The sequence below is a fragment of the Phoxinus phoxinus genome (assembly GCF_949152265.1).
Source record: "Phoxinus phoxinus genome assembly, chromosome: 6".
In the NCBI taxonomy this organism is placed as follows: Eukaryota; Metazoa; Chordata; class Actinopteri; order Cypriniformes; family Leuciscidae; genus Phoxinus; species Phoxinus phoxinus.
In genome coordinates this window covers 28,419,294-28,441,574 of record NC_136881.1, presented here as the reverse complement: position 1 = coordinate 28,441,574, position 22,281 = coordinate 28,419,294, and the positions used below count along the sequence as shown (strand labels likewise).

The following is a 22,281-nucleotide window of genomic DNA, read 5'->3' as shown; positions in this document are numbered from 1 at the left end:
TTAAAACACTGGTCTTAAGGTTTGTCTTTGTCACCAGACTCTGACAACATCTTATCGATTTTGTAACCACGCCACCTATTTGTCGAAAGTGATAATCCATTAAATCATATTTTTAGTTATTGTATGGGATTTGTCAGCCATTTTGACTAAATTAATCTTTAAATTGTCTTTATTTGCTAATTGTTGCAGTTGGTCTGACACTTTTAGCCATGTCTTGTTGTCTTATTGTCTTTTTGCGCTTGGCCCCGGTATTGCTGCTTGCAGCTATATTTATACACATATACGGTATAAAAACATGTCTATAATTAGTAATATATACCTATATAATATCAATCAGTACATTTTGGTTATTCACATTAATGACAGTAAGAGTACACAGTGCACAAATGCTGATGCCTGTGTGTGGTGCCAGTGAATAAGCAGAGCGTAACCGAAAATAATAAATGTGTGCAGCACATGAAAGCAATTTTATAATACTGCTGTAATCTGTGTAACTGAACAATACAAAACTATTAAATGACATATTTCAGATACAATCTATGTGGACGAATGTTGCGTGTGAATTTGAGCATATTGTCTGCTGGCATTTATTCTTGCCTGAGACTGAATGTGAAGTGAACCGTGTGTGAATTGTAAGTGCTTTTGATTAAGTCAGAGCTGTCACAGTGTAAAGGTGAAGCTATAACTCTTCTTTTATAATGACTGAACTGTGAGCTGGTGTTTTCAGTTAATTGTCTTAGCTATCCTGTTTCTTTCTATCATTGATATGCTCCGTCAATCTGTCTCTTTCATTCTTCCCCCCTCTTCAAATATCCTCTGTCTTCCCCTTCATCTCCCAATCTTTCATGTGGCCATGTGAAGACTTTGAAGTACTACCCTGTCCTTCACTCGACTTATCTGTCATTCTGACCCTGTGTTTTATCATTTATATATTTTTTAACCAGTTATATCTTTTTTTCAAAAGTCATATTTTGATGCTATGATAGCCATTGGGCTCATCCTTAATGAGAGTTTTAACCAAAGCAATGTTTTCAGCAATGAATACAACATCCACACACAGTCAAATCTATTCAGAAACAATTACAATGCATATATGTATGTGTGTGAGAGAGTAGGCACTAACTTTAACCATATGTTATTTCTGTGAATGATTCATTTGTGCACTGAGGTAGAATGCAAGGATGTCGGTATTCTCCATTCTGGCTCCACACATGCACATTCACGCCATCTCCTCAATCCCCTTCGATCGGCTCCAACATGAGCATCCTCTGTGACTGCCTCGCTCTGTTGACCACCATTGACGCTTCATTGGCCTGTGGTTTCCATGGTAACTATCTCTAGGCCTCCTTTGGTATGGGAGAATGGGAGAGTGTCAAGGACAATATATCTGGGACTGCAGGAAACCAGTAAGACATTTGGACCCAGAGGTGACTCCTTCTAGGGGTTGCAAGAGCAAATCCATGGCTGATGGCTTTCTCTGGTAGGAATGTTTCTGCCTAGACCAGGGTTTCAGGGAAGAGAGAGAGAGAAAGAGAGAGAGAGAGAGAGAGAGAGAGAGAGAGAGAGAGAGAGAGAGAGAGAGAGAGAGAGAGAGAGAGAGAGAGAGAGAGAGAGAGAGAGAGAGAGAGAGAGAGAGAGAGAGAGAGAGAGAGAGAGAGTTAGCTGTTGCTGGAGGCTTGGCTCTTTTTGCTGAAAAGGAGCTTGGTAATTGGAGATTTGCACTTTACTTACTGCTTCTGGGAGCAAAGGTGGGATGTGCACTGTTGACTTCACAATTCTGCATAGTCAGGAAGGCCCAACACAATGACACAATTCTCATAGCCAGAGGCTTTTACACAGCAGTTTCTGTCAGCTTCAGAAGCAACATCAGTGCTTGTTAAGTATGTGACACACCAAGCCACATAAAAAAAATAACAAAAAACCTAACCAGCAAAATCACCTTGCTGCTGCTTGAACACACCGCAAAGACAGCCAACGGCCAACTAGCGCACACATTATGCGGTTTAGGAAATACCTTTCCATACCAAGGCGAGTTAATCGAGATCCATGCATTAATCCATGCATTAATCTGTATTTGTGATTCAAAAACAGAATTAGGACTGTGGTGGCTATACAAACCATAAACAAAAAAGTGCTTCCTTACCATTATGAATTTAAATCCTGTTTATCAGTTGGTCTTCACTTTCTTCATTCCCAAGGGGGTAATTCACCGGGTCTTCCTTGGGGGCAGTCATTGATTAATTTTACATCTGAGGCATTTAAAAACTCCATTTGTCCATTATTTATTTCAAAAGAAACACGACAATGTATAAAAGGCTCCATTACCTTGTATCTTACGTTATGGTCCCATAGAAGCCGTTTTTTGTAAAAATAGGCTAATGATTACGTCATAACCACACGACTCTCTGTCGCACAGTAGATACATTACTGTATAGACAGGAGGAGAAGCTTGCAGGCAATCAGAGGGACATGGAGGCATAAAGTCCGATAAAGTCAAGGGAGAAGTGCATAGAGAGTGATAAAGTTGCTCCTACTGCTAGTTCATGGACAGCTCCTACTCACACTCTCCGTCTCTGCAAGATTCAGAAGGGAATGATTCAGATTTCTCTTGGCACAGCTACTAGAAGACTTACAACTGTCAGACAGGTTTCTCACGTCACATCTACGTCGTCAAGCTTAGTTTGAGGCTGCGCAGTGCGCTCAGCCATCAGGAAGTGAGTGCTTCAAATTGACTTCACTTTTCTCCGTTCTCCTATGGGGTCGCTGTGTCCATTTCTTTTACTGTCTATGTTCATTCCAGACAGCCATATGTTATAATGAAAATATTTGTGTTTTGAGATACTCAGTTAAAATTAAGTAAAATTAGAAGAGTATTATGTCTATACGGTCTTGACGTTAGCATTTAATTGCTTTCATCACTTTAGTTTTTCTACTCATGCACTGGTCCACTTTCACCATACATAGAGTACATTTACATAACAATGATGTACTAAAATAGGAAACGGTTTCTTTGCATTTTTGAATGGTTTCGAACAGATGAGAGCATTGTCAAATCAGCGAAAATGACTAAAAACCTCTAGTATGCATGCCAAGCCAGTTGACAATTTCACTTTATCATGAAACACTACGCCCCTATAGAGTGAACGCGTAATACGCATGTGCATGACGTCACCGGTTTCACAAATTCTCATTAATGTAGTTTACACGGAGATGGTAATATCATTTTCAAAAACTTGCATTTTGAAATGTGTTTTCAAACGTTTGTGTTTTCATAAATGAACGGTCAAAACGCATAAACGTTTTCTGTTGAAAAAGTGTCTTGTAAACTGCCCCTAAACCTGAAGCATTGCGCTGGAATTCATGTTCGGCTTCTATGGGACGATCTTATTGCGGTGGACTTGTCGCCCTCAGTGTTCCTCAATACTCGTGGTTATCGTGGTTACGCCCTAAACGAGTGAAGTTGCTGCCACAAATTTGTATGTACAATCAACTTGGATGTTTATGTCATTTCAACTTAAATTACATTAATCTGACTTAAAGAATGAGTTGATAGCTTATTAAAACAAGTTGAAAATTGCTGAACGTACTTTGATGCATTAAAGCAATGTAAAAACATATGTTGTCATAACTGATTGATCATATACATTTTTACAGTGTATGTGACAAAAAAACAGTACATTGGTCCCAGATGTGGAAAGATGTCAAAGGTGATTATTCTCTGCATGCAGTTAGCTTTGGAATACAAATCATCATCCTCTATACTGCTCCAGCCAAATATGGAGAAACACTAAAGCCCTCTCAAGTCACTTCTGCTTTGCTCTAAACTGATCTAGTTTTTCTTAGTCTCAGAGCTTCGAAACTAAAACAACAGAACTCAAAGCCTTAGACAAATGAGAAAGAGGAAACTGGTGAAGAATAAATGGCAACAGAACACTCAGAGGAATGTCAGTGACAACAGTGGTGAGCAAAGCTGATCTGTGCTGAGCAAAGCAGCCTCAGAGTTGTGAAAGTGTGTGTTTGTGTGTTTGCCTCACAGGATGATTTTGCGGGACGGAGCAGTGAGTGTCAGTAATGCTGTAATTTTGCGTCACAAGCTTTTAATCCTAATCTTACTGCCTGACCTTTGACCTATGTTCATCAGAAACTTAATGAGGTGCTTCAGTAGCCAGAAAGAAGCATTTCTGTAGATACAATCTTGTCACATTGCTTAATACATGAATCATGTCACAGATTACACAGGAAGCCAGACGATGCTCCAACATTATGTATACCCACTCACTGAATGTTACTTATGTTTTATTTATTTTCTATTTATTAGTTTATATTTATTTTCGAAAACTTGTTTTTTCAAAATCGTTATAATATTTTTAATTATATTTCTTATATTTTTTTCACTCAAATTTTGAACATTGATTTGAACGCACATTTCTATTTTTCATACTGCACACATAATGTATTCTACATTACAACTTTATTACAATAATACACTCACAGACTATTGTTGAATTTACTCATTTAATTCTAGACTTCCTCATATTTTGCAAAAAGTGACCTGTGCTGCACTATGTTTCAGATCGCCAGTGTCCTCATTTCCATATGATAATTGATAATGATTGTGTCAAAGGGGTTTGCATGACTAATACATCCTGGATAATTATACCAGCACAACTGACTGGATAAGCTTAAGCTGATCAGGAAAGAGTTCAGGGAGTGAGGGGAATATGCTATGCTTGAAAATATAAACATATTACATTCAACATTTAGAGAATTTTGAACAATTTTCCAACGTCATTGTTATATTTTCAGCACTCTGTGCATAAATTAAATATTATTCAAGTAAATGAAGAAGCATATTGTGCTTATCTCACCACCTCTCACTACCAAGATGTATTGTGTCCATTACAGTAAACAGATGTGTAACTTTCACAAAATATATATTTTGTAAAAAGTATGAAAAAGAAAAATATGAAAAAGAAAATGTAAAGTATTTAATTCATTAGTCATTTAACAAGGTGTGAATTATGCTTATGCAACCGGTTTAAATGTTTAAAAGCATGGATGTTCCTCATGGATATTTGTCCATAGCTTTTTCCAACTCCCCAGTAAGTATCTCTCACCTGATTAATTTAGGAAAAAAAGATCAATGAAATGTCAAGTCCACAAATTCCTGAAAATATACCTTGTGTTTTCATTAAGCCAAATCGATCAATACATGTGCTTCCTACTCTTTATAGGTTTCCTTACTTCTTGCACGGCATATCACTGCTTGCCGTATGTGAACTTCTCTTTGACGAACAGAGGGGTGCAACTGCAAAAAAAAACAGCATACACATATAAAAGCCAATCACTAAGAATAGAACCTTTCAACACTGGGGTAATGATCAAGACATAAATTATCCCTTATCTACAGCTGCCAATAGAACTTCCTTTTACCCCTTATCAGTATCAAGAGAAAGAATGCCTGACATTCTCTTTCAGTCATTACTAAAAGGAAATATGGCAGCACAATTTTCCATTGTGCATCACAATACAGAGTTCTGTCTAGGGAGTTTGGCAGCATTACTTGTACACCAGCTGTTTATGTTGCATGTTAGTCATGTATGATCATATGCAATAAGTCTCAGAGAAGCATATGACATGTATTTCAAAATGAAATGAAGCTGAATGCTATTATTATTGTTATGCAACATATTACTCTTATAATATCTCTTTTTTTGAGCTGGGTATTATAGTGGTGGCATTAATGCAGTGCAATAACAAATCTTATCCACAGGCATCTGCATGCATTGCTAAATCCATTGTTCAAGATTGTAAATTTGTTATATATATGTACCAATTTGAATGCAAATATATTTATCTGTGTTTTTAACCTTCATATCTTGAAGTGAATAAAAGCTGCTTATTATACAGCCTTGTCTAATGCCACAAATGCAAAACCTGTGAATTTGATGACATTTATAGCTCCCCATATTTGTAGCTTTGTTGACTGTCGTGGCTGATCTGCTAAAATATCTCTGCCCCCCCCCCCCCTCTCTCTCTCTCTCTCTCTCTCTCTCTCTCTCTCTCTCTCAAGTTTGGTAACATCAAAAGAACAAGAAACTCCTCGAAGAAAAGCGGAATCCATGTCACCCTCTGTCTTCCTTGACAAGCTCATGGGAAGAATCTCAGGTTATGATGCCAGAATAAGGCCCAACTTTAAAGGTAGTTGCTCTTTTTCTCCTTGAAAGGAATACATTTTGGTATCTTTAGTTTAGTTTTAGGTTTGATATCTTTAAAACCATTAGTTATAATGATCATTGGTGCCTAAACGAGATTTATCTTTCATGTGGTACAAAGTTGAAGCAGATGTGACTATTCCGTTTCATGCTATGAAATGATTATGTAATAATACTGCGCAGCTCCATTAGTTCCTTTCTGCTGTGACCCTGAATACATTCTTCCATGCTGTTACAGAATGGCCCTGAACCCAAACCATCTCAAACCATAAATCAGCCTGAGCTTTCTTAAATTATTAAACTGGCAAAAGACTTCCCCTCAGAAGCTCATTTACAGAAGCCACTAATTCATAAATGTCACGTAAAGGGAGTTTGAAAAGTTCTATAAAAGAGAGAGAGAGGCAACACTCGATGACAGGAACCTGACTTCAATGTGTTTCAAACAGATGCATAATAAAGCAATAAATGTTTCTCCTGAGTTCATTGTACACATCAATAAATCAACAGTGTAATTGTAGATGTAATTACAGAAATTAATTACATCTGTAATTACATGCAGGTATTTGTTAAATATAAGTACAACGTAAAAACATGATTAATTTAATTGTCAGTATAAAGTGGAACCAAATGTTTTCATCTCTTGTTTTTTCTTGATCTTGAATTAACAATTATTCTCTGGAGCAATATGCAAAAGAGATCAAACTGGATAATACCATTTAATAAGAAATTTAAAAACAAAAGTATAAACAGTTATATTAATTGAAGTATTAAATACTTGCATATGTAACAACCTTGGTTAACCTTTTAAAACGCTTTTAAAAGTCTTTGTAGAGGTTGTGGTGTATCATGACTGATTTCACTTTACTTTTTTACAGGTCCGCCTGTGAATGTATCATGCAACATATTCATTAACAGTTTCGGCTCCATTGCAGAGACAACTATGGTATGTATTCACAATCCGACGATCATGCATGAGTTTTCATGCACAAATGCCCCATGGTGGTGTTTACACATTATAAATCATAGCAATTATATTAGCACTGTGATGATTGTTTCTACAGGGTGTAATTAATGCACTAATAGTCTGTCATTAAAATATGCAGTTCAGAAACAGTATAGCACACACAAAAAAAAAGAGTGTGTTTTGTAGAGGAAACGTTTCCTGCTTGCGTGCATGTCGTATTACATCTAAATCCAGATTGTGAGAAAGACTGTAGGACACTGTTAGGAAGTGTCCAGTGGCTGAATGTCAGAGGGGGCACACACTTGCTTCCGTCACAAGGCTCCTAGGAAGTCATTTTGTGAGAAAAAATTAGGAGGGCTTTAGACCCTTTGTCTTTTGTCTCAGCCCTTGAAATCCTCCCCTTAAAGTGGCTAAATGTAGAATTCAGAAACCCTTGTCATTAGCAACACCAGTGGGCGTTACATGTGGAACTCTCTTGAAAACCTTTAGCACATTTTTACTATTACAGTTCTCAAGGTTTACTAATCGTGAAAATTGTTGATTATATCATTATATTTGGATCTATAACATTATATTTAGATTGTGGTATGAAAGGTTGCAGCGGATGAGCATTGTAGTCGATCACAGAAATGTTGAGTGCATGAATGCAGTGATCTCTTCATTTTAACTCGATTTCTTTACACTAAGGAATGCTTTCATCAAAACTAACAGTGCAAACACGATGCAAATAAGAGCTTTGATGATTATAACGGGAGTTTGGGCAAGGGTCCATCACGCTGTTTGATTGACAGCTCCAGCTATTATAAAAGGAAGCGCTCTTTGATCACTTTCTATATATCATTTAATCACAGATTAAATAAGTTATTTTCATCCTACTAAAAGAAACAATGTGAAGTTTGATTTACTGACTAAACGATTTTGAGACAAAAACATCTGACTGAATGCCTACATGAATCATGACATATCAGAAGGCACTGGTGATTTTGGTTAGACATGTACACATAGCCCATACATATCAAACTATCTGTAACAAAGCAATAGTGACACAGTAAAAACTTTACTCACTTAAGTGTGTTGCGCCGTTACAGTCGGATCCAAATATAGAAAGGCACAGCATAGTTTTATTTTTTCAGGCTGTCTGCAAATCCAATACAGTGTTTTTCCACAACCTGGCAGTGCACAACATTTTGCACTCGTCAAAGGCATGTTTATTGCTTAGTTGCACGATCCATTGTTAGCATCACGGCTGTCATTTACCTACTACTACTTGTCATGCTCGAATCAGTGGCCAGGGCTACTGAACTTTAGGATTTGTGATGTCACCAACCAGAGAATATGCTTGTTGTAGTTCCTACTAGCCGTTTGTTGTAAAATAAAATATATCCCTTTGCATTGAACTTTGAGCGTTGTAACTTTGTAGATGTTGTTTATACTCAAACAGCAACATTACACACTTAACTAAAGTGAAAAAAAGTTAAATCATAATCAATGACCCTTTTACAGTATTTTTGAATTGCTAAAACACTAAAATCCATTCTCTGAACCCAATGCTCAGTGGCCTAACCCCATTTGTCGAATCAGTCACTTTGTAGGCAAAACCCTAAACAAGTTCAGGTAGTTAAGACACTGTTTGCAAATGTCATCCACTCTTTTTGCAAAACTCTAAACACATTCTTACTCACTAAAACACATTTTGCACTGTGTTGCAAAATGGTAAATACATGTGGCAAAAGTTAAACACAACTACAACACAGTTGTCATCGTTTACACACAACAACTCAAAATTGTTCACACTTGTTTCTAATGATGTGATCAAATCAGTTGTCTAGAATATAAGCCAGTACAGGTGGCCCAGGTACATTGAGTGTTGATACCACAATGGATGGAAACAATGTGAGAGGAAGAGGAGGAAGAGGAGGACGATGAGGAAGAGGAGGAATAGGAGGAAGATGAGGAAGAGGAGGAAGAGTTCGAGTAAGAGGTGGTGGACGAGGAGGAAGAGTACAAGTACAACGAAGAGCAAGACCAAGAATAGTAATTTCAGATCAAATTCGGGCAACTGTGATAGACCATGTTCTTGTTCATGGAATGACAATGAGGGAAGCAGGACAAAGAGTACAACCCGAAAAGAGTTTTTCTCTGCGTGGCGATGGAAGGTCTATGACCGTAACCCATATACAAGGGTAAATCTTTTACAGGCAATGGATTTGGCCTGTGATGGCATAGGTGTGGAGTGTTGTCAAGGCTGGATCCGGCACACGAGAGGGTTCTTCCCACGTTGCCTAGGAAGGGACAACATTGCATGTGATGCAATGTTGACCCTTCCTAGGACCCAGCACGAAGACGGGATGCTGAGGCAGAATGAGTCTCTCATTGACTTTGATTTTGCAATTGCACAATATTTTGTGTACTGTAATACGCTTTTCATTTAGAGTTGTCTTTGTTGAAAATATGAAAAATACAGAAATTCAATACTGTATTACTTGCAGTACTTACAGTATGCAATATATTTGCTGTACTGAGTTGTGAATTATTTACTTTTATTTATGGCAAAATTATTTTCTATATGCAATAAAAAAAAATATCTGTAACCACATGCCCTGGACGCTGTGTTGTAAATTTTTTGATGTAGTGTCTAATGAATGCCGATGAGTGTTTATATATTGACTGGCTGTGTTTATGTTTTGAAAGCATTGTTTGATTTTGAGCACAGATCAAATGGTTTTGAGGCAAGTGTTTGATTTTGCCTGAAGAGTCAGGGGTTTTGTGAATGTAGTTTAAATACTGGGGTTTGTGTTTAAAGTTTTGAGAATATGGGTGAAGGTTTCAAGAAATGTGTTTTAGCAATTGTGAAATACTGTAATTCCTTACAGTAAATTGTTTTTGAGCACCATGCAATTTCACAACCTGAATTAATCTACCTTGTCACACAAAAGTTTTCCATACAGTACGAAGCAGTGAAGACATATATAATGACAAAATGTCTTCACTGCTTTGATCTGCTGATTTGATACTAATAGTTCATGACTTTTCTACATCAGAAGAACAGTATCAGTATGACAGACAGACTGAGTGAGTGAGTGAGTGAGTGAGTGAGTGAGTAAATGTGTGAGTGAGTGAGTGAGTGAGTGAGTGAGTGAGTGAGTGAGTGAGTGATAGGGTTGCCACCCGTCCCTTAAAATACGGAATCGTCCCGTATTTACAAGTAAGATGATGCGTCCCGTATCAAATCAATAAGGGACGCGATTTGTCCCGTATTTCACATTAGGCCCACATATAGTTGAATAAAAACATAAGGATTTTGCAGTATGGATAATACTAATAGTAAATATAAAAAAATCTATTTCGTAGTAGAGAAGCTCATTGCGTGATTGCATTTTAGCGTCTTTGTTTCTATAGCGACTGAGTCTTGTGAACATGCGCTGTAAACCTGCACGTGTTTAACCCCTTGTAGTGCACTGTTCGGGTCTTTGACCCCAAATGACGCTTGCTGAAATAAATAAAACATTATATTTGTCCAAATGATGTGAGACTTTGCACGGTTGACAACACTTTCTACATCTACAACAAAAAAATAATAAATTTGAATAATATCTGTTTTTTTATGTTAGTGTGGGGGGAAAAACAAAATGTCATTTTGAAACATAATAGTTTTTTGTTTTTTTTAGGATTTATAGTTTTAGGAGGATTTATTATATATTTTTTTACTTTAGGCTATATAAATAAATATTTTTTAAACAAAAACAGAAAAAAAAAAAGTTAAATTCACTTTATAAAAGACCCACATTTCTAACGTTCATGGATATAGATAATTTGACAATAATTTGGTTTAGTGTAAGATTTTTGCACATCTTTTGGAAAATGCAGTTTTAAAAGTAAAGAAATGATCACTTTAGTAGATGGCTGCAGAGCTACACCATTTATAATTTGACTAAAATACACATTTTCAATAGCTTTTAGTTGGATTCATATCTACATATTATGAAATCACAATTATAACAATAAAAATGACTTTGTCAAAGTTGAGCATTTGGGGGGGGGGGGGGGGGGGTGTCCCTTATTTTGCCACACTGAAGGTGGCAACCCTAGTGAGTGAGTGAGTGAGTGAGTGAGTGAGTGAGTGAGTGAGTGAGTGAGTGAGTGAGTGAGCGAGCGAGTGAGCAGGTTACCTCCAGTGGTTCACAAGTTGAGCTGGAGACAGCAATGATGGGTTAACAACAACCACTGGGGTGAATCACATCAGGAGTAGAGAAGAGACAACAATTTAACCCTCAGACGGTCTTCGTTTCGGAGTCACCTCCTGGGCCTTCCCGGTCAGAAGTGACCGGACACCTAAAAATTAAATTTCCTCCATCCCAGTAAAACCAATGCAATTTATTTTTGTTCTATAATATTTTTTCTTTTTATTTTTTTATATTTTGAGAGAATTTGATTGAATTTATTAATATTTATGCAATATTTATGGTCTATTTTTGCCATTGAAAATAATACAGAATTTTGTAATTTTTTTTTTTTTTTTTAATGCAGTATTTTAGTTTAATATAGAGTCTAGGCCTTCAAAAAAAAAATGGTTGAAGCAGATTAGCGCCATCTGGTGAGAGTATGGAGAGAAAGCGTAGAACCATGTTGTAACCACTAGATGGCATAAACAGCTCTCTATGGAGCTGTTTAATGGACACATTTACTTTTTTTTTTTTGTGGATTTGAATATATATTTAAACAATCTCAAAAACTATTTCTTATCAAGTTTTATATATATATTTTTTTTAGAAATAGTGATTTAAAGTGTTAGTTTTTGCATTATGATTAGTCAAACCTAAACATTGTGTTAGAAAGCCTAGAAAAATTATCCTAGAGTGGAAATCACACAATCCACCTAATATGTCATCATGGCTTAGTGATATAATGATGTTTAATATAAATATAAATATATATTTTTTTAATATATATATAAAAAAAAAAAAAAAATTATGATTTTTTTTTTTTTTTTTTATTCTCTAGATGTTTTAGAGTGTCACCCCTTTAATGCTCTGTACTTAAAAAAAATGTAAAAAAAAATTTTTTGGTGAATTTTTGTGTTTTTGTCAATTTCCCATTCATTTCCTATGGGGGTCATTTTTGACCAAAGACCACAAGTGTGACTATTTTTTTTATGACCACTTAGCATGCTCGGATCATGACCTCAATTTTTTTGTGTGTTCACATACATAATGCCATAAAAGTCACCAAGTTTCGTAACATTCCGATGAAGCTGTGATTTTTAAAAATTCAAAACATATTTTTTGTAATCTGAATTTATTGGTGTGTATGTGTATAAAAGTGTGTTTGTGTTTGTATGTGTGTGTGTGTGGGTGGGTGTGTCTGTTTTGCACTCTTGATGTTGTAGAGTTTCCCCCCTTTCCTGCGGTGTACTTTTTTTTAGGATTGTGTCCGATTTGTAGATTGTACAAACAAAAATGCGGAGAATTTTTGTTAATTTCCCATTCATTTCCTATGGGGGTCATTTTTGACCAAAGACCACAAGTGTGACTATTTTTTTCACGACCACTTAACATGCTCGGATCATGACCTCAATTTTTTTTTGTATTCACATACCTAATGCCATAAAAGTCACCAAGTTTCATAACATTCAGATGAAGCTGTGATTTTTAAAAATTCAGAAACGACCGAGGACCGTCTGAGGGTTAAACAGCTGTTCATGCAGAAGAAAGCATCCAACCCTTTGGATGCACTTGGGTCTGGATTGCTTGTATACAGGTAGCCATATCTTTAATCCTCCAGGGAATCAGAAAATGAGTAGTAGAAAGGGGTTATTATACTTACTTGAGCAGTTCATCCCTGCAGGGATCTTGTTTGTACATTATATGCCACCACGGTTGAATAGAAACAGGCTCCAGGTGTGCTCAGTAACGGAACTCTGTGTATGTTGCACTTTATTTATTTATTTATTTTGTCTTTTTGAATATGGTCATGCCATACTCTGCAGACAGCCACATTTGGGATTTCACCCCATTACAACACAGATCTACACACAGGAACAAGGATGTGTGCTTTTATCTTATCTACACAAGTGTCCCAACATTCCTGTCTGTGAATGCACATGCTCATCACACGCACATACTGAGAGTGCCTTGTCACCTTCATCCCTCTGCTTGCTCTGAATAAGTTATGCGCTGTGAGATGGCACACTCACTCTGAAATAATTATGTCTGAAGAGAATGTGCTTTTGCCAAAGCCTTTCCCTCACTCAGAGTGGACTTCTCTTCATAAATATTCCTTCCTTCAAGCCGGGTACAATTCTCTTGTCATTTACTCAAATCAACAAACTGTTCTATGTGATCTAGGGAACAACTGAGCACAGTGGCATAACATTTTTTTTTTCCTTTTCTTTTTTGAAGGGGTTCCAGATTCCTTAGTTGTTAAAAAATACATTTCAAATGCAACTCATACAGCTCTTTTTTTTCGCATACAGATTGCGCTCCATTAGGATGGATAGATAATAGCTCCGTGGCTATTTTTGTAGCTGTTATTAAATATCTTTGTCCGACCAAATTTCAGTTTAAAATATTATCTTTGTCTTTGGTCCATTGGGTCAGATTGCTTTCTCACCACAAGCGAACAACTCCAGAGTTCGTTTTCAAGTCAGCCGAGACCACCTCATTCAAGCAATTTCAGATAGATTTTTTTTGTTGCTAATCCAAACATGATTTCCATGTTCATAAGTGCCTACATTAACCAAACCAAAGGAGAAAACGTGCAGGGTTCTGAAACAAATCCTTAAAACGATATAGGTGTGAAAATGCCCTTAAACTAGATTTCTAAAGATTTTTCTTTTTTATGTTTTGAAAAAAAAAAAAAAAGAGAAATTTGAAAAGTTAGTGGTCAGATCAGTTAACTACACTCATGTTAACATAAGATTATCTTAAAACACATTGTTGAGGTCTATCATAAAATATATATATTTCAAATAATTGTATAAATATCTGGATAATTTCCAAACTTTTTGGTATATTACACATCTTCAGGAGAGTGTCAATGTGCAGTAATAAATAACATCCTTCAAATTGGTTGTCCTTGTCTGTAAGCTTTACTAGGAAAGGGTGAAAAAGAGGGTGAAATGTCATGGAAAGTAATTCTCTCTAGTTATGCTTCCTCATATGTTACATATGGATTAACCCTTCTTAGATTCACTGCCCATACCATCTGGCCCTTGGAGATCGCCTTCCCTCAGCATCAGGGCCATGGGATAATCCTAACATCCAGGAACAAAAACACTGCAATAACAGAACATTCTTCTGGACAATCCTCAGTTCCCAGACAGCTGATATTCACAATGACAAGTGACACCATTTATATTTCTTCATATGCCACTTAAATTGTTCACTAAAATGAAAGAAAATCAAAGGACAGGAGCATCTAAACATCTAAGGGATTCTCAGATTATCCATGCTTTAATCTATTATTTATTTATTGTCCGATTATGAGGTTATGAAGATCAAACCTCAATTAGTTGCAGTTTCAAAACAACTATTAACGGGTTGTTGTTGAACATGTCTCCATACAGATAGATTACCCTTTGGTTTCTCAGAATCAGGGCACTTCTGCCTGTCCATGTGCTGATCTGATGAGCCCTGTTCTGTTCACCAGCTGATAAAAACAATAATCTCAAGATTATCGACAGCTTCATTAAGTGGAGTTAAGATGGTTAACCAAAATAAGGTTTTCAATTCCATCTGCACATCGTGAAGATGTTTTGCACATCTGGACTGATGTGAAACTTGATTTTTGCTTGTAAGTGCCACATTTTTTTGCCATTGCTCCTTTTGGCATATGCTTACAACATGCTGGCTTAGAGTTGCCAACAGTTATGCTGACAACATGCAGGTTGAGTGTTTCAATAGTCGCTACAGTGAATGTATTGACAGGACCATCTGAATGTTACAGAAGTCGCAGACATAGGGAGATGTGATTAATCGCTGGCTTGTTGGCACGGGGCGCAGATTCCCCCCTCAAAGTCCCGCTTGAGTAGGCAATCATAGAGCAGATGTGTGGAGATTGCCATGGAGCCACTGAAGGCCTGCAGCGGGTTGCGCAATCGCAGATGCGCTGCACGGGTTCAATCGAGCTCCTCCACACAAACCGTAAAGAAATGTGCAGAGGACAGAATTAGCCGCTGAGTTGATGACAAAGCGGGCAATAGATTGACAAAGAAGGGGTGTGACATCTACAATGAAAGTAAGGCATGCTTTATCAGCTGATGTTGGCCAATTCAGTGATCTGTAATCTATGAGCATCAGCCATGATTCTGTCAACAAACCACTGCAATTAGATGTTTTGGGAAGTGGAGCAGCACACTGATGCTTTCCTGTTTGTGGTAATCACCACGCTCCATCCTCAGCCTTGAGACGTTTACATGACTGCTGACAGTTGTGGATCTGACACAGTTGAAATTTGCCTAGTCACTAACTGTGTTGCACCTATTTCCCATGTGGAACTACATGAGCAGAACCTCTTTTCAATATCCCACCACTCATGCACTCAGACGCACAGACCTTCTAATGAAGTTCTTCGAGTGTTTTAGAAAGACAGAGATAAGATATGAAAACCGCCCTGTTCTCTATCCGCCTTGCTGCCTAGCAAATTATATCACCCATGCGCCGTCACCTTCCATTCATTATTAGTGACTGCTCGTCTTATCGCTTTCAGGAAAATTCAGTCTGACTATACTATATTCTTAAAATTCTGAACAAAATAACTATTGTTGTCAAAAAGCAGAAGTTTCACTCTCTACTTGGATGCATTTTTAACATTTTCTTTCAGCTTTTATTAGTTTCAAATTATTGTAACCTTGTCTGCAAGCCTATTGTTGAGGTTCATTAAGGTTGTTTTCTTCATTACTCATGCAATTCAACCAGGCCTCTAAGCAAATATCATGAAAATTATGGCATATATAAAACTGTATAACTTTTCCCCTCAGAACTTTAATTTAATGTGGGCTGTCTCATTTGTCTCAAGACAAATGTTATGGCATGTCTGTGATGTCTCTACGTCAAATTGACAGAGATAAAAAATATCCTGTTTCTCAGACATGCACATATATTCTAACATATTTTTACATATTCAACAAAGCATGACTGCATCTTAAAAAAAAACATTTTGCTTGTCTGTCACGTTTCACACCATATACAGCAGGACAGATTGATGTTTGAGTTTCGACATGCCCAATGATTGGATTTCAGAAGTAACCTCTTGGAGGCATAAACTTCTGCTAAACTGCTAAGATATTGAATCTAATATAACTGCTGACAATGTAACAGTTGGCTAAACTCCATGGCCTGTCACAACATCATACTGATGATAGTACACATCTTATCACAGTACAAAATCATTAATTATTTATCTAACGTTGGGGTTTTCAAACTTTTAGCCCATATTTAATGTAGTCTGCGTGGTGCTTTCCCCTTGAAGTATTTTGCTCATGATTTTCAAAAGAGTGATGTCACACATATAATTGTGAAAATGTAAATAGCAGTGCATTGAATGTGTAAGTCTCACACCATATTTTACTGTACCGTAATTTCTAAGTAATGATGCTCATTTCCATTTCTAACTTCCAGCAGCTGTGCATGCTTGTACACAAAAGTACCCATTATGTCTGATTTAGGCAGAGAGGCCTGTTTCAACTCTTCTGTGCTATTTGCCTTGACTGATGTTAAGCACTTACTCGTCTCTTAGGATTACAGAGTGAACATATTCCTCCGGCAGCAGTGGAACGACCCTCGGTTAGCTTACAGCGAGTACCCAGATGACTCCCTGGACCTGGATCCCTCTATGTTAGACTCCATTTGGAAGCCTGATCTGTTCTTTGCCAACGAGAAGGGTGCGCACTTCCACGAGGTCACCACTGACAACAAGCTCTTGAGAATATTCAAAAATGGAAATGTCCTCTATTCAATCAGGTGAGACTCTTCAGCACCAGTCAGAATAACCATGGGTCATGGTCATGGAAAGCATTTGAAATCAATAAACGAAATGTCCCAAATTACTTTGTTTGGAATTTGAACCATTTCAAATTCCATCATGTGTTTCGTCCCTATAGAGCTGTATTATCAGATATGGCGCTTTTCCACTGCATGGTACGGCTCGGTTCGGCTCGGTACGGTTTGACTCAGCGCAGAACGGTTCGGCTCGCTTCGCTTTTCCACTGCATGGTACGACTCGACTCGGTACGGCACGGTTCGGTTCGCTTTAGCTCGGTTGCTTTTCCACTGCAGTTACTACCGCTTCAAAGTGGGTGGGACTGATCGTTAATAGTTGCCGCCTCTACTGGCTGGGTAGTCACTTTTTAGTTAAAAAGACTCAAGAAGGAATAATATGGTTGAAATCTATAAAGTTTACAAAATGACAAAACAGAGAGAACAAAAATATTTTTAACCTGTAATTACAAAACGAAAACGGTTGTTGTATTTTTAAAAGGCAAAGTTGAACACCAAAATTTTAATTTGAACTGTAGCCTAGGCTACACCAAATGCTGCACAAAAAATACATATTGACGAATTTTTGTTTATTAGTTTTTGCACCTTAATTAAACATTTAAAATATTCACAAATTAATATGGATTTTGTTGTTGTTGATTTTTTTTTCTAAGACAAAATTAGAACCTGGAAATTATATTATTCCCGCAGTGCTGAATGAGAAGAGCCATATATCTCTGGAACCACAGCCTACAGAAAGGTGATTTATAGGCTAATGATAATAAATGTGTCTGAAAAAATAACGAGGCATTTTAATTGTTTATTAATAAACTATTGTTTTCTAAATCAGTGTTGGCTAAAAACATATCTCCATCTCCTCTGTTGAGCGGATGCGCCTTTAGAGAGAAATGCACCTTTCATACGCTTTACATAATCAGAATGTATTAGCTTTCGATTCGAATTTGTTCGTTTTAAAGTGGACATTTCGAGCTTTAGCCTACATAGACTATTTAGTTTCAGTTCTCGCGCTCCAGTTCACGGAGATCATGAAAGCGCGCCTGATTGTTTTATTTGATTTGACAAAAGCACAACGTTTTCTTGTTATTGCGAGTTTACACAAATAAAAGTAGTTGCGAATAATGTATTATTAGTTTCTGTATGACCAGAAATAGAGTATTTTTAATTGTTTCACTGTTGATAGGGAAATACAAGTGTTCGCGCCCGCGCGTCTGTGCCATGCAGTGCGCGCTCACACTCCACTCCACAAACGCTTGGATATGCGTCAAAATCTTGTGTTTATTTGTGATAGGCTAGCCCTGTATTATTATGGTCTAACCCGTGCGGCTACTGACCGTAATGCAGCGCAATATAAAATACTTCGTCTTAGGTTTAACAACCTCTGAAACTAATAATGAACAATATGAAACTAATAGCCTAAGCTTAATTTAAAATGGCTTAGGAACTATATGCTATAGAGGTGGATAAACGCACTTTGGAGGTGGATAAACGCACTTTGGAGGTGGATAAACGCTATTTCAGCATTTTGGGAGGTGCCCAAACGGCGTTTACGTGCGTTTAGCCTCCACTACATCCCTGGGTCCGGTGGTAGCCGTGTGCGGCTAAGAGCTGTGCTACTTCTTGGAACACTTTTTCATTCCGTGTTGCCCCATCCAGCTCTCGCTGGATCCGCTCCTCGGCAACCAACGAGAGGAACGTCTACACCTCGTCCACTGACCACGATTCAGCCATTTCTTGTTTGATTTTTTTAAACTTCTTTTGTCAAGTAAATACAGGTGCTACCGCGTTGGCTGTTGTCTGGCTATTTAAATCTAGCGGATTTAGTCGTGTCTCGTATCGCAAATACAATGACGCTGAAGTGACGATTCTGTCTGACCAATCAGTGATCTGCAGTGTTTTCACGTCACATTTAGTATCGGTACGGTACGCTTGGAACCTCAACAGAGGTGGTACCATTTAAAGCGAGCCGAAGCGAGCCGTGCCGTACCGTACCATGCAGTGGAAATGCGGCATAAGTGAGCCGTAGCGAACCGAGCCGTACTGTACCATGCAGTGGAAACGCGCCAAAGCGTGCCGTGCCGTACCGAACCGTACCGTACCATGCAGTGGAAAAGCGCCATAAGATTCATAAGATTCATTCATTTATATTTCAGCTGATGGAATAGGTTTCTGATATTGATCAATATTGATAGTCTTCAATTCAGTCTCATTTATTCAACATGGCGACAATTATAGCATATTTACTGTATAGCTATACAAAGTATATAGCATATTTCGTTTTTTAACATTTATTTTACTTCTTTTTAAAATAAATATTAAAAACATTTACATCTACTGTATTCTGCTTTAAAAAAATATTTGTCAGTTGTTTTTTAGTAAAATATACAGTTTTGTATTAGACCCCCCCCCCCCCCCCCCCATCCCTAAAAACACTTTATCTACGTTTATGAATAAGAAAAAGCATACATACTCATAAATTCAATTACCAGTCATGACAAAAGAGAGGTAAATTATCCGGCAAAGCCTACGATTAGAATAAATTATTGTTGATCTTTTTCACAATGACTGACAATCACAAATAAATTTGTGTAGGCAGGGCCTTTGCAATAACTGCTGCACTAGCTTCTGAAAATGTCAGTCTGCAATCCATAGTAATGAAATATCTCAGCTGACACAGACTTGAGTCATTTAATATAATTTCCCTTTGAACCTTAAAATGTAACTAACCCCTAAACAAATGGCAGGATAAACAATGTCATTCAACATCAATCACTGCAGTGAAGCTATAAGAAAACAACATGATTGTGGCAGCATGAGGGTTGATGGGAAGTGCTGGAGTTAATAGTGAGTGGTAAATTATGTCAGGCTTTTGAGAAGATATAACGGAAAGCTGAGCAGATGTGAGACGACAGAGGATTCACTCTGACTGAAATGCACGTGGTGCCCTGAGGGAGAAAGAGTGTAATTAAAACATGGCCAATCTGCGGCTGTCAGACTCGTCTCTCCTCTGCTTTAGTGGCCCAGTTCAGAAATACCACCACTCAAGCCGCTTCGGATGCTCAAAGCCCTCCTCTTTGATTCCCTTCTTTGTCTGAGCTTTTCACAAACATTCAGAAAATGTATTGAATTGCATTTGCATTATCTTACCATGTTTTCTACTCTTTATTAAAACAAAAGGTGTGTGTATGATTTATAAAATCGATACTTTTTTCCATTCAATTTTTAGATTGACACTGACACTCTCTTGTCCAATGGATCTGAAGAATTTCCCCATGGATGTGCAGACGTGCATTATGCAGCTGGAGAGTTGTGAGTAATCTCATATGACCTCCTCTCATCAAGAGCTTGTTATGTAACTCCCCCCACCCCTCGTTCAGATTTGTGTGGAAAGCAAACAGTGTTTCTCATTTGATAATGTAACTTCAGCCGGTAGCCAGGATAAGGTCAATAGTAGATTTGATGTGAAGCATGTCTGGCTTTAGCGTTTACCTGGCATGGTCGTGCTAAATTATGTCATTATATGTGGGAAGGACCCTGAAGACATCTGGCCTGTTGCCTTAAAATCATCACGTAGAAGTTATATACCATCCTAGACATTAACTTAAGGACTCTCTCTCCCTCTCTCTCTCTCTCTCTCTCTCTCTCTCTCTCTCTCTCTCTACACAGTCTGGGTACTGTGTGCCTGGTTAAAGATTAGTGAAGCTAGTGGTCAAAGTGTTTGGTAAATCATTCCAAGAGCTTTCTGTCGACTTGAAAACATGCCACATCTCCCTCGATCCCTCCTATGATGAGTGCTCTGAGCTGGGGTTGAGGCTTTTAAAGAAAGGCCCCATGTCATGGGGAATCTGTCTTCACAACTGCATATTTTAGAGTGGCCATGTTCATGTTGCTATGAGAGTCACTCATTGAAAGGCTCTTGACGATGCGCAACAATGTTAAATGAGGAGACAGTTTCTAACACAAAGATTCTCTGTTAGAAATAGCTTGCCCGTTCAATAGAATAGAATAGAATAGAATAGAATAGAATAGAATAGAATAGAATAGAATAGAATAGAATAGAAAACAGATTCACCTTCCCTCCAGTAAAGTGGTACCCCCAAGAGAAGCAAAAGTGACACTAGAGCTATATCAAGAAACATCACACCATACATTTTTCGGAGCAGTTGCAGCCCTGAGGATATTGTGCTGGTGAACAGCTTAATGCTTTGTGATATGATTTGTTCTTAATGAAGCCTTGCGCCTTTTCAGTATGTACTGTATTTAGCATGCTTTATGCCTGTATGGATAATAGTTCAAATATATATTTCTATAAGAATAATTCTTTTTTTTTGTATTTTAGAAGTTGCATTCAAGGTCCACGTGGCTCAAAGTGTGCTAAAAGTTATCTCTTGGTCTTTCTCCCAGTTGGCTACACAATGAATGACCTGATCTTTGAGTGGCAAGAGAAGGGACCTGTGCAGGTGGCCGACGGACTAACCCTCCCACAGTTCATCCTCAAGGATGAGTCTGATTTAAGATACTGCACCAAGCACTACAACACAGGTAATTTTGAAAACATGTCACAACAAAATTTAAACAACTGTTTTTAATTAACTACATACGATCATAAACAGTATATTATTAACATGACACAGGCTGACCAGGAAAATGTTTAATTTTTGACTTTACTAGATTTACAGTCTAGTCTAAACGTAAATTGAATTGTGATGGTCCCATGCTTTCAGAAGCCATTAATTCACAGCAAATAACAAATTGGATAGTCGTGTTTATGGTTTTCAATGATGAGAGGATGTCCCGCAACCGGTCCATGTTGGCATCTGGCTAGCTTTCGACCATGTGACAGATGAATTTAACGCAAAATGAAATATCGCAGAGATCAATTGGACAAATAGTCTATTGTGTCAAGAGCAAAATATGTGAATAGCCTCTATTTTTTCCTAATCTAAGCATGATTATACAGTATAATTACAGTATTTGCATTTATGATTGCTCTTCCCTACTGCCCTCAACACTATCACCACATATATGGGGCTAATTTTTGGGTCACATCCCAACAGAAGAAGACTGTTAGAGAGGTGGAGAGAGAAACTAAATCCAGGAGAATGTGCTT

At 37.6% G+C, this 22,281-nt stretch overlaps 1 protein-coding gene across 2 annotated transcripts in view; it reads left to right on the top strand.

Moving 5' to 3' along the window:
- The window catches only part of glra3 (glycine receptor, alpha 3), a 58,237-nt gene that overhangs the window by 19,213 nt on the left and 16,743 nt on the right, over window positions 1-22,281 (top strand). For both annotated transcript variants that reach the window (XM_079615016.1, XM_079615017.1), the window contains exons 2-6: window positions 6,074-6,201; window positions 7,091-7,158; window positions 16,915-17,138; window positions 20,398-20,480; window positions 21,576-21,713. In XM_079615016.1, the coding sequence (XP_079471142.1) occupies window positions 6,074-6,201; window positions 7,091-7,158; window positions 16,915-17,138; window positions 20,398-20,480; window positions 21,576-21,713 (641 nt within the window). The remainder of the gene's footprint in view (window positions 1-6,073; window positions 6,202-7,090; window positions 7,159-16,914; window positions 17,139-20,397; window positions 20,481-21,575; window positions 21,714-22,281) is intronic.